The 19385-nt window shown below is 42.6% G+C and overlaps 1 protein-coding gene across 1 annotated transcript in view; it reads right to left on the bottom strand.

Moving 5' to 3' along the window:
- slc18b1 (solute carrier family 18 member B1) overlaps window positions 1–19155 on the bottom strand; it is a 51854-nt gene extending 32699 nt beyond the window's left edge. The window contains exons 1-5 of the mRNA XM_061894160.1: window positions 18959–19155; window positions 10902–11038; window positions 6270–6365; window positions 6131–6204; window positions 5905–6052 (exon numbers count right to left, since the gene is read on the bottom strand). Of these exons, the coding sequence (XP_061750144.1) occupies window positions 5905–6052; window positions 6131–6204; window positions 6270–6365; window positions 10902–11038; window positions 18959–18989 (486 nt within the window). The 5' untranslated portion in view covers window positions 18990–19155. The remainder of the gene's footprint in view (window positions 1–5904; window positions 6053–6130; window positions 6205–6269; window positions 6366–10901; window positions 11039–18958) is intronic.
- Between the last annotated feature and the right edge of the window lie 230 nt (window positions 19156–19385).

Here is a 19385-nt window from a genome sequence, read left to right as displayed (position 1 = left end):
TTCATGTCGCCATGACATTCTTAACAGAAGTTACATGCAGTTTTGTCTGTAATGTTTTCCTAGGGGGCGCTAGAGCGCAATTTTCCTTTTGGGGGATTGGTTGCTTAATATGTTGGGAAGGTTTGCTATACCGACGTGTGTGTCAAATTTGGTGAGTTTTGAAGCATGTTAAGGGGGTCAAATTACAGCGCAAAGAGGCAAAATTGCATTTTTTTGCGAACATTTTATTTTGAAGGGGTTTTTGGCAACTTCTTGTAGATTTTTTGCTGAAAGAAGTGAGTGTATGAAAATTGGGTCTAAGTCAGACCTACATAGGAGTGTTTGTTTCATGTCGCCATGACATTCCTAACAGAAGTTACATGCAGTTTTGTCTGTAATGTTTTCCTAGGGGGCGCTAGAGCGCAATTTTCCTTTTGGGGATTGGTTGCTTAGTATGTTGGGAAGGTTTGCTATACCGACGTGTGTGTCAAATTTGGTGAGTTTTGAAGCATGTTAAGGGGGGTCAAATTACAGCGCAAAGAGGCAAAAATTGCATTTTTTTGCGAAAATTTTATTTTGAAGGGGTTTTTGGCAACTTCTTGTAGATTTTTTGCTGAAAGAAGTGAGTGTATGAAAATTGGGTCTAAGTCAGACCTACATAGGAGTTTTTGTTTCATGTCGCCATGACATTCCTAACAGAAGTTACATGCAGTTTTGTCTGTAATGTTTTCCTAGGGGGCGCTAGAGCGCAATTTTCATTTTGGGGATTGGTTGCTTAATATGTTGGGAAGGTTTGCTATACCGGCGTGTGTGTCAAATTTGGTGAGTTTTGAAGCATGTTAAGGGGGTCAAATTACAGCGCAAAGAGGCAAAAATTGCATTTTTTTTTTGCGAAAATTTAATTTTGAAGGGGTTTTTGGCAACTTCTTGTAAGATTTTTGCTGAAAGAAGTGAGTGTATGAAAATTGGGTCTAAGTCAGACCTACAAAGGAGTTTTTGTTTCACGTCGCCATGACATTCCTAACAGAAGTTACATGCAGTTTTGTCTGTAATGTTTTCCTAGGGGGCGCTAGAGCGCAATTTTCATTTTGGGGGATTGGTTGCTTAATATGTTGGGAAGGTTTGCTATACCGACGTGTGTGTCAAATTTGGTGAGTTTTGAAGCATGTTAAGGGGGTCAAATTACAGCGCAAAGAGGCAAAAATTGCATTTTTTTGCGAAAATTTTATTTTGAAGGGGTTTTTGGCAACTCCTTGTAGATTTTTTGCTGATAGAAGTGAGTGTATGAAAATTGGGTCTAAGTCAGACCTACATAGGAGTTTTTGTTTCACGTCGCCATGACATTCCTAACAGAAGTTACATGCAGTTTTGTCTGTAATGTTTTCCTAGGGGGCGCTAGAGCGCAATTTTCCTTTTGGGGGATTGGTTGCTTAATATGTTGGGAAGGTTTGCTATACCGTCGTGTGTGTCAAATTTGGTGAGTTTTGAAGCATGTTAAGGGGGTCAAATTACAGCGCAAAGAGGCAAAAATTGCATTTTTTTGCGAAGATTTTATTTTGAAGGGGTTTTTGGCAACTTCTTGTAGATTTTTTGCTGAAAGAAGTGAGTGTATGAAAATTGGGTCTAAGTCAGACCTACATAGGAGTTTTTGTTTCATGTCGCCATGACATTCCTATCAGAAGTTACATGCAGTTTTGTCTGTAATGTTTTCCTAGGGGGCGCTAGAGCGCAATTTTCATTTTGGGGGATTGGTTGCTTAATATGTTGGGAAGGTTTGCTATGCCGACGTGTGTGTCAAATTTGGTGAGTTTTGAAGCATGTTAAGGGGGTCAAATTACAGCGCGTAGGTGCGGAATAATAATAAAACACAGCAGTTTCAATAGGGTCCTTGGACCATGGCAAAGGACTCCTGTGGAGTCCTTTGCCATGGGCAGGGCGGACCCTAATCCCAGGGCAAAGGACTCCACAATAATAAACAAATCTTAACATTTTTTGGTCAAAATAAAGCCAATATTGATATTTTTTGTGGTCTCTTTTGTTGAGAAAAGTATCAAAACACATGTTGGTACCGGTGCCAAAATATTGATAGGGAGAGGTTTTTATTTACACCATGAGTCGGGTGTGTTTTGACCTCCGCCGAACCCCTGAGGCCAACTCATCGAAACCCAGGTTAAGAACCACTGCTTTAAGAGCTCCTGTTTGTCGACTTACAGAGCGGTTTTGGCCAGTTCCTTATCTGTTTTGAAGTAGCAGCTGTAACAACTTTACACAAAACGCCATAAACACCAAAGAAAATTCCCAATTACACACATTTGAATCCACCGCGATGCATGTTGGGGGAATCTGATGGATTACACAACTCTAAGGAGGTCGTCACGGAATTAAACAAGGCAAGAGTCCCAACTTCCACATACTCTTATCATGAGCGTGACCCCGGGATGCAGAGAACGGCAGGCATGGAATGCAAGTCAAACTAATTGGAATGTCACAGGAAGCAGGGAACAAACAAAACCAGCACACCAAGTCCACGAAGTGCAATGATCCCGCATTACACATTGGCCGTAAACCCTCTTGATTAGCAACCAAGTCCACTGGTTGCCAATCAAAAGCGGGTGAGGGGAAACAGCTCTCGGAGGCAGCGATAAAATCACTACATTATATATATATATATCTATATATATATATGTATAAAACACACATATACATACATACACATATATACACACACATACCAATTTACACACATAAATATATACAGTGGGGCAAAAAGTATTTAGTCAGCAAGTTCTCCCACTTAAAATGATGACAGAGGTCTGTAATGTTCATCATAGGTACACTTCAACTGTGAGAGACAGAATGTGGAAAAAAAATCCAGGAATTCACATTGTAGGAATTTTAAAGAATTTATTTGTAAATTATGGTGGAAAGTAAGTATTTGGTCAACCATTCAAAGGAGGTTTTGGCTCAAAATCTCACGATACATGGCCCCATTCATTCTTTCCTTAACACGGATCAATCGTCCTGTCCCCTTAGCAGAAAAACAGCCCCAAAGCATGATGTTACCACCCCCATGCTTTACAGTAGGTATGGTGTTCTTGGGATGCAACTCAGTATTCTTCTTCCTCCAAACACGACGAGTTGAGTTTATACCAAAAAGTTCTATTTTGGTTTCATCTGACCACATGACATTCTCCCAATCCTCTGCTGTATCATCCATGTATCCATTTTGGTATAAACTCAACTGGTCGTGTTTGGAGGAAGAAGAATACTGAGTTGCATCCCAAGAACACCACACCTACTGTGAAGCATGGGGGTGGAAACATCATGCTTTGGGGCTTTTTTTCTTGCTAAGGGGACAGGACGATTGATCCGTGTTAAGGAAAGAATGAATGGGGCCATGTATCGTGATATTTTGTAGCCCAAACCTCCTTTGAATGGTTGATCAAATACTTATTTTACCAAAAAATTCTTTAAAATTCCTACAATGTGAATTCCTGGATTTTTTTTTCACATTCTGTCTCTCACAGTTGAAGTGTACCTATGATGAACATTACAGACCTCTGTCATCATTTTAAGTGGGAGAACTTGCTGACTAAATACTTTTTTGCCCCACTGTATATATATATATATATACATATATACATATATATATATACATATATATATACATAAAAAAATGTGTCTTGGGGGCCGGTATATCGGATTTTTAGGACCACTAATACAAAACTTCACAATAATGTCTGATTGAATGCTAAAAAACATAATGACAGACTGCCTTGAAAAAACTAAAAGGAATTTTACATTTTTCTATGAAGGATAAAACACTGAATATTGACAACAAATGAACGTCGCATCCTCTTCCTATCGACATATTTTACAATCAAGTGAAACGCAACAGAAAGTTCAACATGAACACGAAGGCTACAAAATAAACCCGCCTACAATCTACTTTGCTGCGATGAGGTGGCGACTTGTCCAGGGTGTACTCCGCCTTCCGCCCGATTGTAGCTGAGATAGGCGCCAGCGACCCCCAAAAGGGAATAAGCGGTAGAAAATGGATGGATGGATTGACAATCTACTTTATTGATCCCCCCCAGGGATCAATAAAGTACTTTCTATTCTATTCTATTGGATTCTATTCTATCACTAAGCTTTAGAACTTTGTTGTGAAAATCTCCTTCCGTGTCAGTGGAAACGCTTCCCGCCCACATTGCTTGGTACCTCCTCTGATCTGCTGTGACGTAGATGACCATAGTAACTAATTAGATGACCAAAACAACTAACTAGATGAACATAGCAACTACTTAAATAACCAAAGTAACTAGAATATCATACAAGAGTGCAGATTCCAAGCATGGAAATACAAACCCCGTTTCCATATGAGTTGGGAAATTGATGTAAATATAAACGGAATTGGATGCCAGCAACACGTGACAAAAAAGTTGGGAAAGGTGGCAATGAATACTGATAAAGTTGAGGAATGCTCATCAAACACTTATTTGGAACATCCCACAGGTGTGCAGGCTAATTGGGAACAGGTGTGTGCCATGATTGGGTATAAAAACAGCTTCCCCAAAAAAATGCTCAGTCTTTCACAAGAAAGGATGGGGCGAGGTACACCCCTTTGTCCACAACTGCGTGAGCAAATAGTCAAACAGTTTAAGAACAACCTTTCTCAAAGTGCAATTGCAAGAAATTTAGGGATTTTCAACATCAACGCTCCATAATATCATCAAAAGGTTCAGAGAATCTGGAGAAATCACTCCACGTAAGCGGCGCTTTATCATTGTGACACTACAGACGGCACTGTATCAAAAACCAATATCAATCTCGAAAGGATATCACCACATGGGCTCAGGAATACTTCAGAAAACCACTGTCACTAAATACAGTTGGTCGCTACATCTGTAAGTGCAAGTTAAAGCTCTACTATGCAAAGCGAGAGCCATTTATCAACAACATCCAGAAACGCCGCCGGCTTCTCTGGACCCGGAGATCATCTAAGATGGACTGATGCAAAGTGGACAAGTGTTCTGTGGTCTAACTTAGTCCACATTTCAAATTATTTTTGGAAATATTCGACATCGTGTCATCCGGACTAAAGGGGAAGCGAACCATCCAGACTGTTATCGACGCAAAGTTGATGGTATGGGGGTGCATTAGTGCCCAAGGCATGGGTAACTTACACATCTGTGAAGGCACCATTAATGCTGGAACAACATATGCTGCCATCTAAGTGCCGTCTTTTTCATGGACGCCCCTGTTTATTTCAGCAAGACAACGCCAAGCCACATTTAGCACGTGTTACAACAGCGTGGCTTCGTAAAAAAAAAAGAGTGCGGGTACTTTCCTGGCCTGCCTGCAGTCCAGACCTGTCTCCCCTGGAAAATGAAGCGTAAAATACGGACTGTTGAAGGACTGAAGCTCTACATAAAACAAGAATGGGAAAGAATTCCACTTTCAAAGCTTCAACAATTAGTTTCCTTAGTTCCCAAACGTTTATTGAGTGTTGTTAGAAGAAAAGGTGATGTAACACAGTGGTGAACATGCCCTTTCCCAACTACTTTGGCACATGTTGCAGCCATGAAATTCTAAGTTAATTATTATTTAAGTTTATAAGTTTGAACATCAAGTATGTTGTCTTTGTAGTGCATTCAACTGAATGTGGGTTGAAAATGATTTGCAAATCGTTTATATTTACATCTAACACAATTTCCCAACTCATATGGAAACGTGGTTTGTAGCTTCCCATCACGCGCGTTTCGAGTGGATGATTTTATTGTTGACGTGCGTATTTAAGTCCACCACCGACAAATCCACAACAATAGCGATACTTGTCAAGGGGCCGTGTGCTTAACAACGCTCCCCTAGCAACGCTCCCTTAGCAACGCTCGTGACGGCGACGTGCAAAGCGCAGGCACTCACCAGAACAGTCGCCACATTGTTGGGGAACACTTTAGCTGAGAGCGCAAAAGAGGAGGTCATGGCGGCGGCGAAGCCCACGGCGTCCACCGACCTCACCACGATGCACAGAGCCACGAACGTGGGCCCGGAGGGAACTCTGTCCAGGAGCCTGCGGAGGAGCAAGCACAACCCCCCTGAATTAAACAAAAAAAAAAAAAAAGGACTTAACGGGTCTTTGCGTGGTCACCCGAAGAGGATGGTGCAGCCCGACGAGGTGAAGAGTCCCAGGATGAGCATCATCTTGGCGCCAATTTGAACGATCTGACCCAGAGAGGACCATTGAAGGGGTTGACGAGCAACGTGTCCAATTAGACGCCCGTACTCACGTATCGACCCAGGACCAGGGAGCCGATCAGATTGGAGACGGCGTAGCAGCCGAATATGATGCCCACGACCGTCTGGGACGCGCCTTTCTTCTCTGCCTGTCGTGTGACACGTCAACAAGGTCTCAGCAAAAGCACACCTGGCAGCTACCGACTCGTAGTCGCAACTTTTTAGGACCCTCCTGCAGTGTTGGCGCAATGACCATGAAGTGTGGTGTGAAGTGGACATGGCACAGCATTTAGTTACACAACCCGATCCAAACAACCTTCCCTAATAATGGTGCCAAAAAAAAAAAAAAGGCAACCAATTAGGCGGTTTAGCTCGGTTGGTAGAGTGGCCGTGCCAGCAACTTGAGGGTTGCAGGTTCGATACCCACTTCTGCCAACCTAGTCACTGCCGTTGTGTCCTTGGGCAAGACACTTTACCCACCTGCTCCCAGTGCCACCCACACTGGTTTGAATGTAACTTAGATATTGGGTTTCACTATGTAAAGCGCTTTGAGTCACTTGAGAAAAAGCGCTATATAAATATAATTCACTTCACTTCACTTAGGGTTGTACGGTATACCGGTACTAGTATAGTATTGCCGTACTAAGGAATCAAAAAGGGTACTATACTCTGTTTGAAAAGTACTGGTTCCCCAATTTAAAAAAAAATAATAAATTTAACGGGCATGAGGTTGCGTCGTCATATCTGGTTTTACGAGCAGAGGAGCATGTTCGGCAGCGCACGCGCACAGAGTACACGTGGCAGCTACTGACTTGTAGTGTGAACTTTTTAGGACCTTCCTGCAGTGTTGGCGCAATGACCATGAAGTGTGGTGTGAAGTGAACATGGCAAAGCATTTAGTTACACAACCCGATCCAAACAACCTTCCCTAATAATGGCGCAAAAAAAAAAAAAAAAAAGGCAACCAATTAGGGTTGTATCGGTACTAGTATAGTATCGCCGTACTAATGAATCAAAAAGGGTACTATACTCTGTGTGAAAAGTACTGGTTACACAATTAAAAATAAATAAATTAAATTTAACAGGGATGAGGTTGCGTCGTCATATCATGACATTGCTGGTTTTACGAGCAGAGGAGCATGTTCGGCAGCGCACGCGCACAGAGTACACGTGGCAGCTACTGACTTGTAGTGTGAACTTTTTAGGACCTTCCTGCAGTGTTGGCGCAATGACCATGAAGTGTGGTGTGAAGTGAACATGGCACAGCATTTAGTTATACAACCCGATCCAAACAACCTTCCCTAATAATGGCGCAACAAAAAAAAAAAAAAAAAGGCAACCAATTAGGGTTGTATCGGTACTAGTATAGTATCGCGGTACTAATTAATCAAAAAGCGTACTATACTCTGTTTGAAAAGTACTGGTTCCGCAATTTAAAAAGATAAAAATAAATTTAACGGGGATGAGGTTGCGTCGTCATATCATGACAATGCTGGTTTTACGAGCAGAGGAGCATGTTCGGCAGCGCACGCACACAGAGTACACGTGACAGCTACTGACTTGTAGTGTGAACTTTTTAGTACACTCCTGAAATGTGGTGTGAAGTGGACATGGCACAGCATTTAGTTATACAACCCAATCCAAACAACCTTCCCTAATAATGGCAGCAAAAAAAAAAGGCAACCAATTAGGGTTATAAGGTATACCGGTACTAGTATAGTATCGCTGGACTAATGAATCAAAAAGGGTACTACATACATTGATAGTCACACTACAGTGTATGACAGTGACACTACACTTTATGAGTACATATATTTGTTTTCTCCCAAAATAGAAAGAAAGAATCCATTTAGTAAGAAAAGTCACACTACTTTATTGGTACATATTATTTCCAGGGCCAAATAATGTTATGTTGGATCCACTATGGACTGGACTCCCACACTATTATGTTAGATACACTATGGACTGGACTCTCACACTATTATGTTAGATCCACTATGGACTGGACTCCCACACTATTATGTTAGATCCACTATGGACTGGACTCCCACACTATTATGTTAGATCCACTATGGACTGGACTCCCACACTGTTACGTTAGATCCACAATGGACTGGACTCTCACACTATTATGTTAGATCCACTATGGACTGGACTCCCACACTATTATGTTAGATCCACAATGGACTGGACTCTCACACTATTATGTTAGATCCACTATGGACTGGACTCTCACACTATTATGTTAGATCCACTATGGACTGGACTCTCACACTATTATGTTAGATCCACTATGGACTGGACTCACACTATTATGTTAAATCCACTATGGACTGGACTCTCACTATTATGTTAGATCCACTATGGACTGGACTCTCACACTATTATGTAAGAGCCACTATGGACTGGACTCTCACACTATTATGTTAGATCCACTATGGACTGGACTCCCACACTGTTACGTTAGATCCACAATGGACTGGACTCTCACACTATTATGTTAGATCCACTATGGACTGGACTCTCACACTATTATGTTAGATCCACTATGGACTGGACTCTCACACTATTATGTTAGATCCACTATGGACTGGACTCCCACACTATTATGTTAGATCCACTATGGACTGGACTCACACTATTATGTTAAATCCACTATGGACTGGACTCTCACTATTATGTTAGATCCACTATGGACTGGAGTCTCACACTATTATGTTAGATCCACTATGGACTGGACTCTCACACTATTATGTTAGATCCATTATGGACTGGACTTTCACTATTATGTTAGATCCACTATGGACTGGACTCTCTCACTATTATGTTAGATCCACTATGGACTGGACTCTCACACTATTATGTTAGATCCACTATGGACTGGACTCTCACACTATTATGTTAGATCCACTATGGACTGGACTCTCACTATTATGTTAGATCCACTATGGACTGGACTCTCACACTATTATGTTAGATCCACTATGGACTGGACTCTTACTATTATGTTGGATCCACTATGGACTGGACTCTCACACTATTATGTTAGATCCACTATGGACTGGACTATTACTATTATGTTAGATCCACTATGGACTGGACTCTCACACTATTATGTTAGATCCACTATGGACTGGACTCTTACTATTATGTTAGATCCACTATGGACTGGACTCTCACACTATTATGTTAGATCCACTATGGACTGGACTCTTACTATTATGTTAGATCCACTATGGACTGGACTCTCACACTATTATGTTAGATCCACTATGGACTGGACTATTACTATTATGTTAGATCCACTATGGACTGGACTCTCACACTATTATGTTAGATCCACTATGGACTGGACTCTTACTATTATGTTAGATCCACTATGGACTGGACTCTCACACTATTATGTTAGATCCACTATGGACTGGACTCTTACTATTATGTTAGATCCACTATGGACTGGACTCTCACACTATTATGTTAGATCCACTATGGACTGGACTCTCACTATTATGTTAGATCAACTATGGACTGGACTCTCACACTATTATGTTAGATCCACTATGGACTGGACTCTCACTATTATGTTAGATCCACTATGGACTGGACTCTCACACTATTATGTTAGATCCACTATGGACTGGACTCTCACACTATTATGTTAGATCCACTATGGATTGGACTCTCACTATTATGTTAGATCCACTATGGACTGGACTCTCAAACTATTATGTCAGATCCACTATGGACTGGACTCTCACACTATTATGTTAGATCCACTATGGACTGGACTCTCACACTATTATGTTAGATCCACTATGGACTGGACTCTCACTATTATGTTAGATCCACTATGGACTGGACTCTCACACTATTATGTTAGATCCACTATGGACTGGACTCTCACTATTATGTTAGATGCACTATGGACTGGAGTCTTACTATTATTTTAGATCCACTATGGACTGGACTCTCACACTATGTTAGATCCATTATGGACTGGACTTTTACTATTATTTTAGATCCACTATGGACTGGACTCTCACACTATTATGTTAGATCCATTATGGACTGGACTTTTACTATTATTTTAGATCCACTATGGACTGGACTCTCACACTATTATGTTAGATCCACTACGGACTGGACTCTCACACTATTATGTTAGATCCACTATGGACTGGACTCACACACTGTTACGTTAGATCCACTATGGACTGGACTCTCACTATTATGTTAGATCCACTATGGACTTGACTCTCACTATTATGTTAGATCCACTATGGACTGGATTCTCACACTATTATGTTAGATCCACTATGGACTGGATTCTCACTATTATGTTAGATCCACTATGGACTGGACTCTCACACTATTATGTTAGATCCACTATGGACTGGACTCTCACACTATTATGTTAGATCCACTATGGACTGGACTCTCACACTATTATGTTAGATCCACTATGGACTGGACTCTCACACTATTATGTTAGATCCACTATGGACTGGACTCTCACACTATTATGTTAGATCCACTATGGACTGGACTCTCACACTATTATGTTAGATCCACTATGGACTGGACTCTCACACTATTATGTTAGATCCACTATGGACTGGACTCTCACACTATTATGTTAGATCCACTATGGACTGGACTGTGATTGTGAGAACAGAAGTAGTCACCTCGATGGGGAAGAAAGGGCCAAGTATGGAGTAACAGATCATGGAACTGAAGTTGACAGATGCCATGGATATCAGCGTGAGAGTCTGCTGTCTTGTCATCCTCCTCCCACCACCCGTCGCAGGGTCGCCAACCGTCCCTGGAAAAACCAAATGGTCCACATTTCGGTGAGTAGGTCGTTAGTTCAAACCCCAGCCTAGTCATACAAAGACTATAAAAAAGGGAGGTGTATAAAGTGTTGTGTAGAACATGAATATATTGCAGGGAATACAGCTTTGACACGAGTTAAGACTGAACCAATGGATGCCAGAGTGTCTGATTGTTTACATGTCAAACTGATCATTGTTGTTCTCTTGACTTGATGATCTTAGCATGGCAGCAGCTAACTATCTCTTTTTTTTAAAGTGTTTTTTTAACAAGTCTGCTCTCTTGTTACAATAATGATGTTGTGTCCTCCAAATACTATTAAGTTGTTAAACATCATTGTAATGTGTCCACTTTTATGATAGTCACACTACACTTTATGATGGTCGTACTACACTTTATGATAGTCACAAGAGACTATGATAGTTACAATACACTTTATTATGATAGTAACACTACTCTTTATGATAGTAACACCACACTTTATGATAGTAACACTACCCTTTATGATAGTAACACCACACTTTATGATAGTAACACTACACTTTATGATAATAACACTACACTTTATTATGATAGTCACACTCCACTTTATGTTAGTCACACTCCACTTCATGATAGTAACACTGTTACGAAACTTGGAGAGTGGATCCCAAGGATGCAGAGACGTAGAATGATATAGTAAATTCTTCCTTTATTTAGGTGGAAGTGGAACGTAGCCAAAAAGAAAACAAAAAGCGATGGTGGAAATGCAAAACACACCATGAATAAATAACTATATCAAACAATCAAAATATGAACAGAAAACGCTAGACGAAGCTAGGATATAAAATAAGCAAACCTGAGAGGAGCACAAAAACAGACTTGAAAGACTGTAAGATCGTAGGATGCCAAGACACGTGTGAGAGTACTAGCAGTGGATACAAAGTTCCGGCCCTGACAGGCCGTCAGCACCCAGACTAAATAGCCCACCTAATCAGCTTTCAGGTGTGCATGATTGCCCAGCGTCAGCTGCACTCCAGACTGTGGGCGAGAGTGAGAGTAAAAACATGATGTGCAAAACAACACAGAAAAACATGAAAAATACAGTTTACCACAGTACCCCTCCCCTCAACGGACGCCACCTGGCGGCCTACCTGGCTTGTCTGGAAATCGAATATAAAAATCCTTAATCAAATCTTTATCTAAAATAAGAGACTTTGAAACCCATGACCGTTCCTCTGGACCGTACCCCTCCCAGTCTACCAGGTATTGGAAACCTCTACCTCTTCTTTTCACATCCAAGATTGTGTTAACTGTGAAAGCTGGGTGACCCTCGATCAACCTGGGTGGAGGGGGTGGTACCTCGGGAGGACTGAGCGGGCTGGATGAGACAGGCTTGATGCGGGAAACGTGAAACACTGGATGGCACTTGAGAGACCTTGGGAGGCAGAGCTTGACTGCAACACGGTTAATAATCTTGACGATTTGATATGGTCCAACGAACCTGGGAGCCAGTTTCCTAGAGTCGGTGGCAAGTGGTAAGTCCCGAGATGATAGCCAGACCTCCTGTCCCAGCTGGTAGTTTGGGGCTGGAGTGCGATGTCGGTTGGCTAAAAGTTGGTTCCTGGCTGATGTCTTCTGTAGTGCTGCCCTGGTGTTGCGCCAAGCCTGGTGAGCTCGACGCAGGTGTGCCGTAACGGATGGAACGTCGGCCTTAGACTGGTTAGAAGGAAAAAGAGGTGGTTGGAAACCGTAGGTGACGTGGAATGGCGACAAGCCTGTGGCAGAACTGATGAGGGAATTGTGAGCGTATTCGATCCATGGAAGGGTCTCAGACCAAGTTGAGGGTTGTTGATGACAAGTACACCGAATTGCCGCCTCCAGGTCTTGGTTGGTCCGTTCAGTCTGACCATTGCTCTGTGGGTGGTAGCCGGAGGATAGGCTAGGAGAGGCCCCCAGTGATTCGCAGAATGCCTTCCAGACGGCCGAGGAAAACTGTGGCCCTCTGTCAGATACCACATCAGAGGGGATGCCGTGCAGCCGGAAAGCATGAAGTACTAATAGTTGGGCTGTTTCGAGGGCTGAGGGTAGTTTGGGGAGACCCACAAAATGGGCCATCTTTGAGAACCGGTCCACAATGGTCAAAATGGTGTCGTTACCTTCAGAGGGAGGCAGTCCTGTGACAAAGTCCACAGCAATGTGAGACCATGGGCGGGAAGGGATGGGTAATGGATGTAATAGTCCTGCCGGGGCCTGGTGGGATGCTTTGTTCCGGGCGCAGATCCGACATGCTGCCACAAAAGCCTTAGTGTCCGCCAAAATGGATGGCCACCAAAAGCGCTGGGAGAGGACGAAGCCAGTGCGACGAATACCTGGGTGGCAAGCAATCTTGGACCCATGTGCCCAATCCAGAACGCTGGGGCGGAGCCGAGGAACCACAAATAGCCGACCTTGTGGACAGCTCCGAGGTGATGTGTCCGACCTTAGGGCCTCTAGGACTTGCTGCTCGATGTTCCACTGAAGTCCCCCGATGATGTGTCCTTGTGGGATGATAGGTTGAGGTGAGGAGTTCTCAGATGACGAAGAGTATAGACGGGACAAGGCGTCAGGTTTCCCATTCTGAGAACCAGGTCGGAAAGTGATGACAAAATTAAAACGGTTCAGGAATAGCGACCACCTGGCTTGGCGTGGGTTCAGTCTTTGTGCGGTCCTTAAGTAGGCCAAGTTCTTGTGGTCCGTGTAGATCATGAATGGAAGCTCCGCCCCCTCCAGCCAGTGTCTCCACTCTTGAAGAGCCAGGATGACTGCCAAAAGCTCCCTGTTGCCAATGTCATAGTTCCTCTCAGCAGGGGATAGGCGACGAGAAAAGAAAGCACAGGGATGCAACTTCTGGTCGAGGACGGATTGCTGGGAGAGTACGGCCCCTACACCTGAATCAGAAGCGTCTACTTCAACAAAAAACTGGAGAGAACGGTCAGGGTAACAGAGAACAGGAGCCGAGGTAAACAATCCCTTTAACCTCAAGAACGCGGAATTGGCTTCGGGTGTCCACTCAAATGGGACCTTAGTAGACGTAAGCCTCGTAAGTGGGTCCGCGACGCGACTAAAGTTTCGAATAAATCGCCGATAAAAATTTGAAAATCCTAAAAATCTCTGAAGATGCTTCCTGGACACCGGAATGGGCCAGTCTACAACTGCACTTATTTTAGAGGGATCAGGTTTGAGTCTACCCTCCTCAATGATAAACCCTAGGAAGGGAATGGAGGAAGAGTGGAACTCGCATTTTTCCGCTTTGACGAACAATTTATTCTCAAGTAATCTTTGAAGAACCAACCGCACCTGCTGCACATGTTCGTCAAAAGTAGATGAATAAATTAATATATCGTCCAGGTAAACGAAAAGAAACTGACCTGTCATGTCCCGAAAAATGTCATTAATAAGACCCTGAAACACGCCGGGAGCATTAGTGAGTCCAAAAGGCATGACAAGATACTCAAAATGTCCGAGTGGAGTGTTGAATGCGGTCTTCCATTCATCCCCCTCTCGGATGCGAACGAGATGGTAAGCGTTACGGAGATCGAGTTTAGTAAAAAATCTAGCAGTCTGTAAGGGAGTAAAGGCCGAATCAAGAAGTGGAAGAGGGTATTTATTCTTGATTGTAATCTGATTAAGGGCGCGGTAGTCAATACACGGCCGTAGGGACTTATCCTTCTTTTCGACAAAGAAAAACCCCGCGGCAACAGGTGAGGTCGAAGGACGAATGAGACCCGCGGCAATAGACGTATTGATGTACTCCTCCAACGCTTTACGTTCAGTGTTCGATACTTGGTATAAGCGGGTTGATGGTAACGCCGCACCGGCTAGCAAATCGATGCCACAATCGTATGGTCGGTGGGGAGGAAGTGAAAATGCACTATCCTTGCTAAACACCGCTCTCAAGTCATGATAGTTCTTAGGCACGTTTGTCAGGTCTATGTTCTCTATGATAGCGATAGGTGGCGGTGTGTGAGAACCTGTGGCAGAACGGAGGCAATGTGTGTGGCAAGTAACACTCCAATTAATAATAGCAGCACGAGACCAGTCTATGTGCGGATTGTGTTTCTGTAGCCAGGTTATTCCCAAAATGACGGGCGCGGACCGTGAAGGCACAATATAAAAAATTATTTTTTCACTATGATTACCAGACAAGTGCAAGTTGAGTGGGTGGGTCTGGTGGGTAATACTGGCTAACAGGCGCCCATCGAGAGAATACACCTCTTTGGGTTCATGCAATTTTATAACAGGAATCAAATGACGTTTCATAAATTCAAAGTCCAAAAAATTGTCATCTGCCCCAGAGTCAATAAGAGCAGAAATGTCTATTTGTTGGTTAGACCAATACAAAGTACCTTTTAGTTGCATTCTGCCTGCGGCCAATGGAGGAGAACGGCGACCTCTGGTGGACGTTTCATCGGGTGATTGCGTGCGCAATCGTGGCCGTGTGGTAGGATGAGGTAGTACCTTGCAGCGGGAGATTTGATGACCAGGATCCCCGCAGTATAGGCAGAGATGAAGCCGAAGACGGCGCTCCCTTTCGGCGGTGGAGAGTCGGCGACCACCCAATTGCATCGGTTCGTCTCTCTGCCACGGGGGGAAGGTGTCTTCGGGGATGAATTGCTCCGTCTTGTAGACGTTTGGTCTGGCAGGCGCTGAGTGGCTGTTAGGCAGGGCTTGTCTCCCTCGTCGGTCCCTTCTCTCTTCCCGTAGGCGGAAGTCGATCTGCACAGCCAGCTCGATGAGAGAGTCCAAGTCCGTCGGCAGTGACATCGGGATTAATAAATGCCGAATTTCGTCCGCAAGCCCCATGAAGAAAGCGTCTAACAGCGCCGAAGGACCCCAGTCACAATCGGCGGCCAAGGTTCGGAACTCGATCGCGTACTCCGCGACCCGTCGTGACCCCTGCTGCAGCCGGAAGAGGGATCTCGCTGCTTCTCTGCCTGGGAGCCGTTGTTGGAATATTTGTTTCAAAGTTTTGGAGAAGCTTGCATATGAGGAAATGGTGGTGGTCTGACGGTTCCACTCAGCAGTAGCCCAGGTGCCTGCCCGGCCAGACAGGTGAGTGATGACAAAAGCAACTTTAGCTCGCTCAGAAGTGAAAGCGGAAGAGTTAAGCTCAAAGTGTAGTTCGCATTGTGTCAGGAAGTGTCTTACGTCATCCCCATCTCCGGAAAAACGTTCAGGACGGGATAGCCGCATATTGGTGGTTGTAGCGGGTGGCATGGGCTGAGCGGGTGCCGGGTCTTGTCCAGTGGTCGAAGTGGGAACGACGGCGGCTAGTAGTTCGTTCATACGCTCCAACATGGCGTCTTGCCGCTCCGACAGACTCTGTAGGCCCCGGCCCAGGTGGTCTAGCTGGTCCCCCTGCTGACTGATGCGTTGGGCCTGGCCTTGAAAAACCCTTTTCCAGGGATCGGTCTCTGCGGGTTCCATATATTCTGGCCGGAACTTTTCTGTTACGAAACTTGGAGAGTGGATCCCAAGGATGCAGAGACGTAGAATGATATAGTAAATTCTTCCTTTATTTAGGTGGAAGTGGAACGTAGCCAAAAAGAAAACAAAAAGCGATGGTGGAAATGCAAAACACACCATGAATAAATAACTATATCAAACAATCAAAATATGAACAGAAAACGCTAGACGAAGCTAGGATATAAAATAAGCAAACCTGAGAGGAGCACAAAAACAGACTTGAAAGACTGTAAGATCGTAGGATGCCAAGACACGTGTGAGAGTACTAGCAGTGGATACAAAGTTCCGGCCCTGACAGGCCGTCAGCACCCAGACTAAATAGCCCACCTAATCAGCTTTCAGGTGTGCATGATTGCCCAGCGTCAGCTGCACTCCAGACTGTGGGCGAGAGTGAGAGTAAAAACATGATGTGCAAAACAACACAGAAAAACATGAAAAATACAGTTTACCACAAACACTACACTTTATGAAATTCACACTCGACTTTGTTAGTCACACTCCACTTCATGATAGTAACACTACACTTTATGATGATAGTAACACTACACTTTATGAAATTCACACTCGACTTTGTTAGTCACACTCCACTTTATGATAGTAACACTACACTTCATGATGATAGTAACACTCCACTTTATGATAGTCACACTCCACTTTATGTTAGTCACACTACACTTTATGATAGTAGCACTACACTTTATGATTATATTAACACTACACTTTATGATAATCACACTCCACTTTGTTAGTCACACTACACTTTATGATAGTAACACTACACTTTATGATGGTCACACTCCACTTTATTATAGTAACGCTACACTTTATGATGATAGTAACACTACACTTTATGATAGTTACACTCCACTTTGTGTTAGTCACACTCCACTTTATGATAGTAGCACTACACTTTCTGATTATAGTAACACTACACTTTATGATAGTCACACTGCACTTTGTTAGTCACACTCCACTTTATGTTAGTCACACTCCACTTTATGATAGTAGCACTACACTTTATGATAGTCACACTCCACTTTATGATAGTAACACTACACTTTATGATGATAGTAACACTACACTTTGAGATAGTCACACTCCACTTTGTTAGTCACACTCCACTTAATGACAATAACACTACACTTTATGATGATAGTAACACTACACTTTATGATAGTCACACTCCACTTTATGTTAGTCACACTCCACTTTATGATAGTAGCACTACACTTTGATGATAGTCACACTCCACTTTATGTTAGTCACACTTTACTTTATTATAGTAGCACTACACTTTATGATAGTAGCACTACACTTTGTTAGTCACACTCCACTTTATGATAGTAGCACTACACTTTATGATAGTAACACTACACTTTATGATAGTCACACTACAGTTTATGTTAGTCACACTCCACTTTATGATAGTCACACTCCACTTTATGATAGTAACACTACACTTTATGATGATAGTAACACTACACTTTGAGATAGTAACACTCCACTTTATGTTAGTCACACTCCACTTTATGATAGCAGCATTGCACTTTGTTAGTCACTTTGTTAGTCACACTAGACTTTATGATAGTGACACTACACTTTATGATAGTCACACTCCACTTTATGATAGTCACACTCCCCTTTATGTTATTCACACTCCACTTAATGACAATAACAATACACTTTATGATGATAGTAACACTACACTTTATGATAGTCACACTCCACTTTATGTTATGCACACTACACTTTATGATAGTAGCACTACACTTTATGATAGTAGCACTACATTTTATGATAGTGACACTCCACTTTGTTAGTCACACTAGACTTTATGATAGTGACACTAAACTTTATAATAGTGACACTACACTTTATGATAGTCACAACTCACACTACAGGTGTCTTGGTGACACAGTAGCTCATCAAATGTTATGTTGTGCAAGTGTTACTAGTGTAATAAGTGTTACATTCTAACATGATGTTTCCATGTCATGACAGATAATAACAATATATCATAAAGAGCTTCATATTAATAACAAATCTAATATCAGCTCTCCTTTCAACATTTTCTATCATAAAGTAGCAATATTTTATTTTTTTAATTCTGTTCATGTTGATATTTTGCACAAACAAATGGATTATTTAACAAATAATTTGCATTAGTCCCAAACTAACTAAATGGTGGTTGAAATAGTAAAAATGGTTCAATCATCAGGTCATGTGATCCGATAAATTGTTGTTGATGCAAATTGACTTTTGGGAATAAAAGTCTCCATTCAGCCTGTGCGGGTTAGTATCAACTCCTTTCACACAAATAAAAAAAAAGGCAAGAAAAAAAAATCCGCCCCTTTATTATTTGTAGAAGGAGTGGACGATGTAGCACAGGAATTGTTGTGTTTTTTTTGTCCTAAACTTGACTAACCTTGAAGTTGCGGATTTGAGTCCTGCTCCATTTTTTTTTTTTTTTTGGTCCTTTTTCTTGTGCAAAGTATCCAGCCTGGTTGTGTTCAAACGTTCCCACGCCTTAAAAGCAACAATAAGCACACATTCTTGCACCCACGCACCCACGCGCTCCTCCTGAGCACTGGCGCGATGGCACTTCCTTGGTAAAGCTAGAACAGCGCGATGGCAACTTCCGTTAAATCTTCAAAATAAAAGTGTGGGAGTAAAGCCCGTTTCGAGTTGGGAAATCGTGTTAGATGTAAATATAAACGGAATACAATGATTTGTGAATCTTTTTCAACTCATATTCAGTTGAATGTACTACAAAGACAAGATATTTGATGTTCAAACTCATAAACTTTATTTTTTTTTGCAAATAATAATTAACTTAGAATTCCATGGCTGCA

This window comes from Nerophis ophidion, linkage group LG03 (genome assembly GCF_033978795.1).
Source record: "Nerophis ophidion isolate RoL-2023_Sa linkage group LG03, RoL_Noph_v1.0, whole genome shotgun sequence".
Classification (NCBI taxonomy): Eukaryota; Metazoa; Chordata; class Actinopteri; order Syngnathiformes; family Syngnathidae; genus Nerophis; species Nerophis ophidion.
This window is presented reverse-complemented; position numbering and strand designations above follow the sequence as displayed.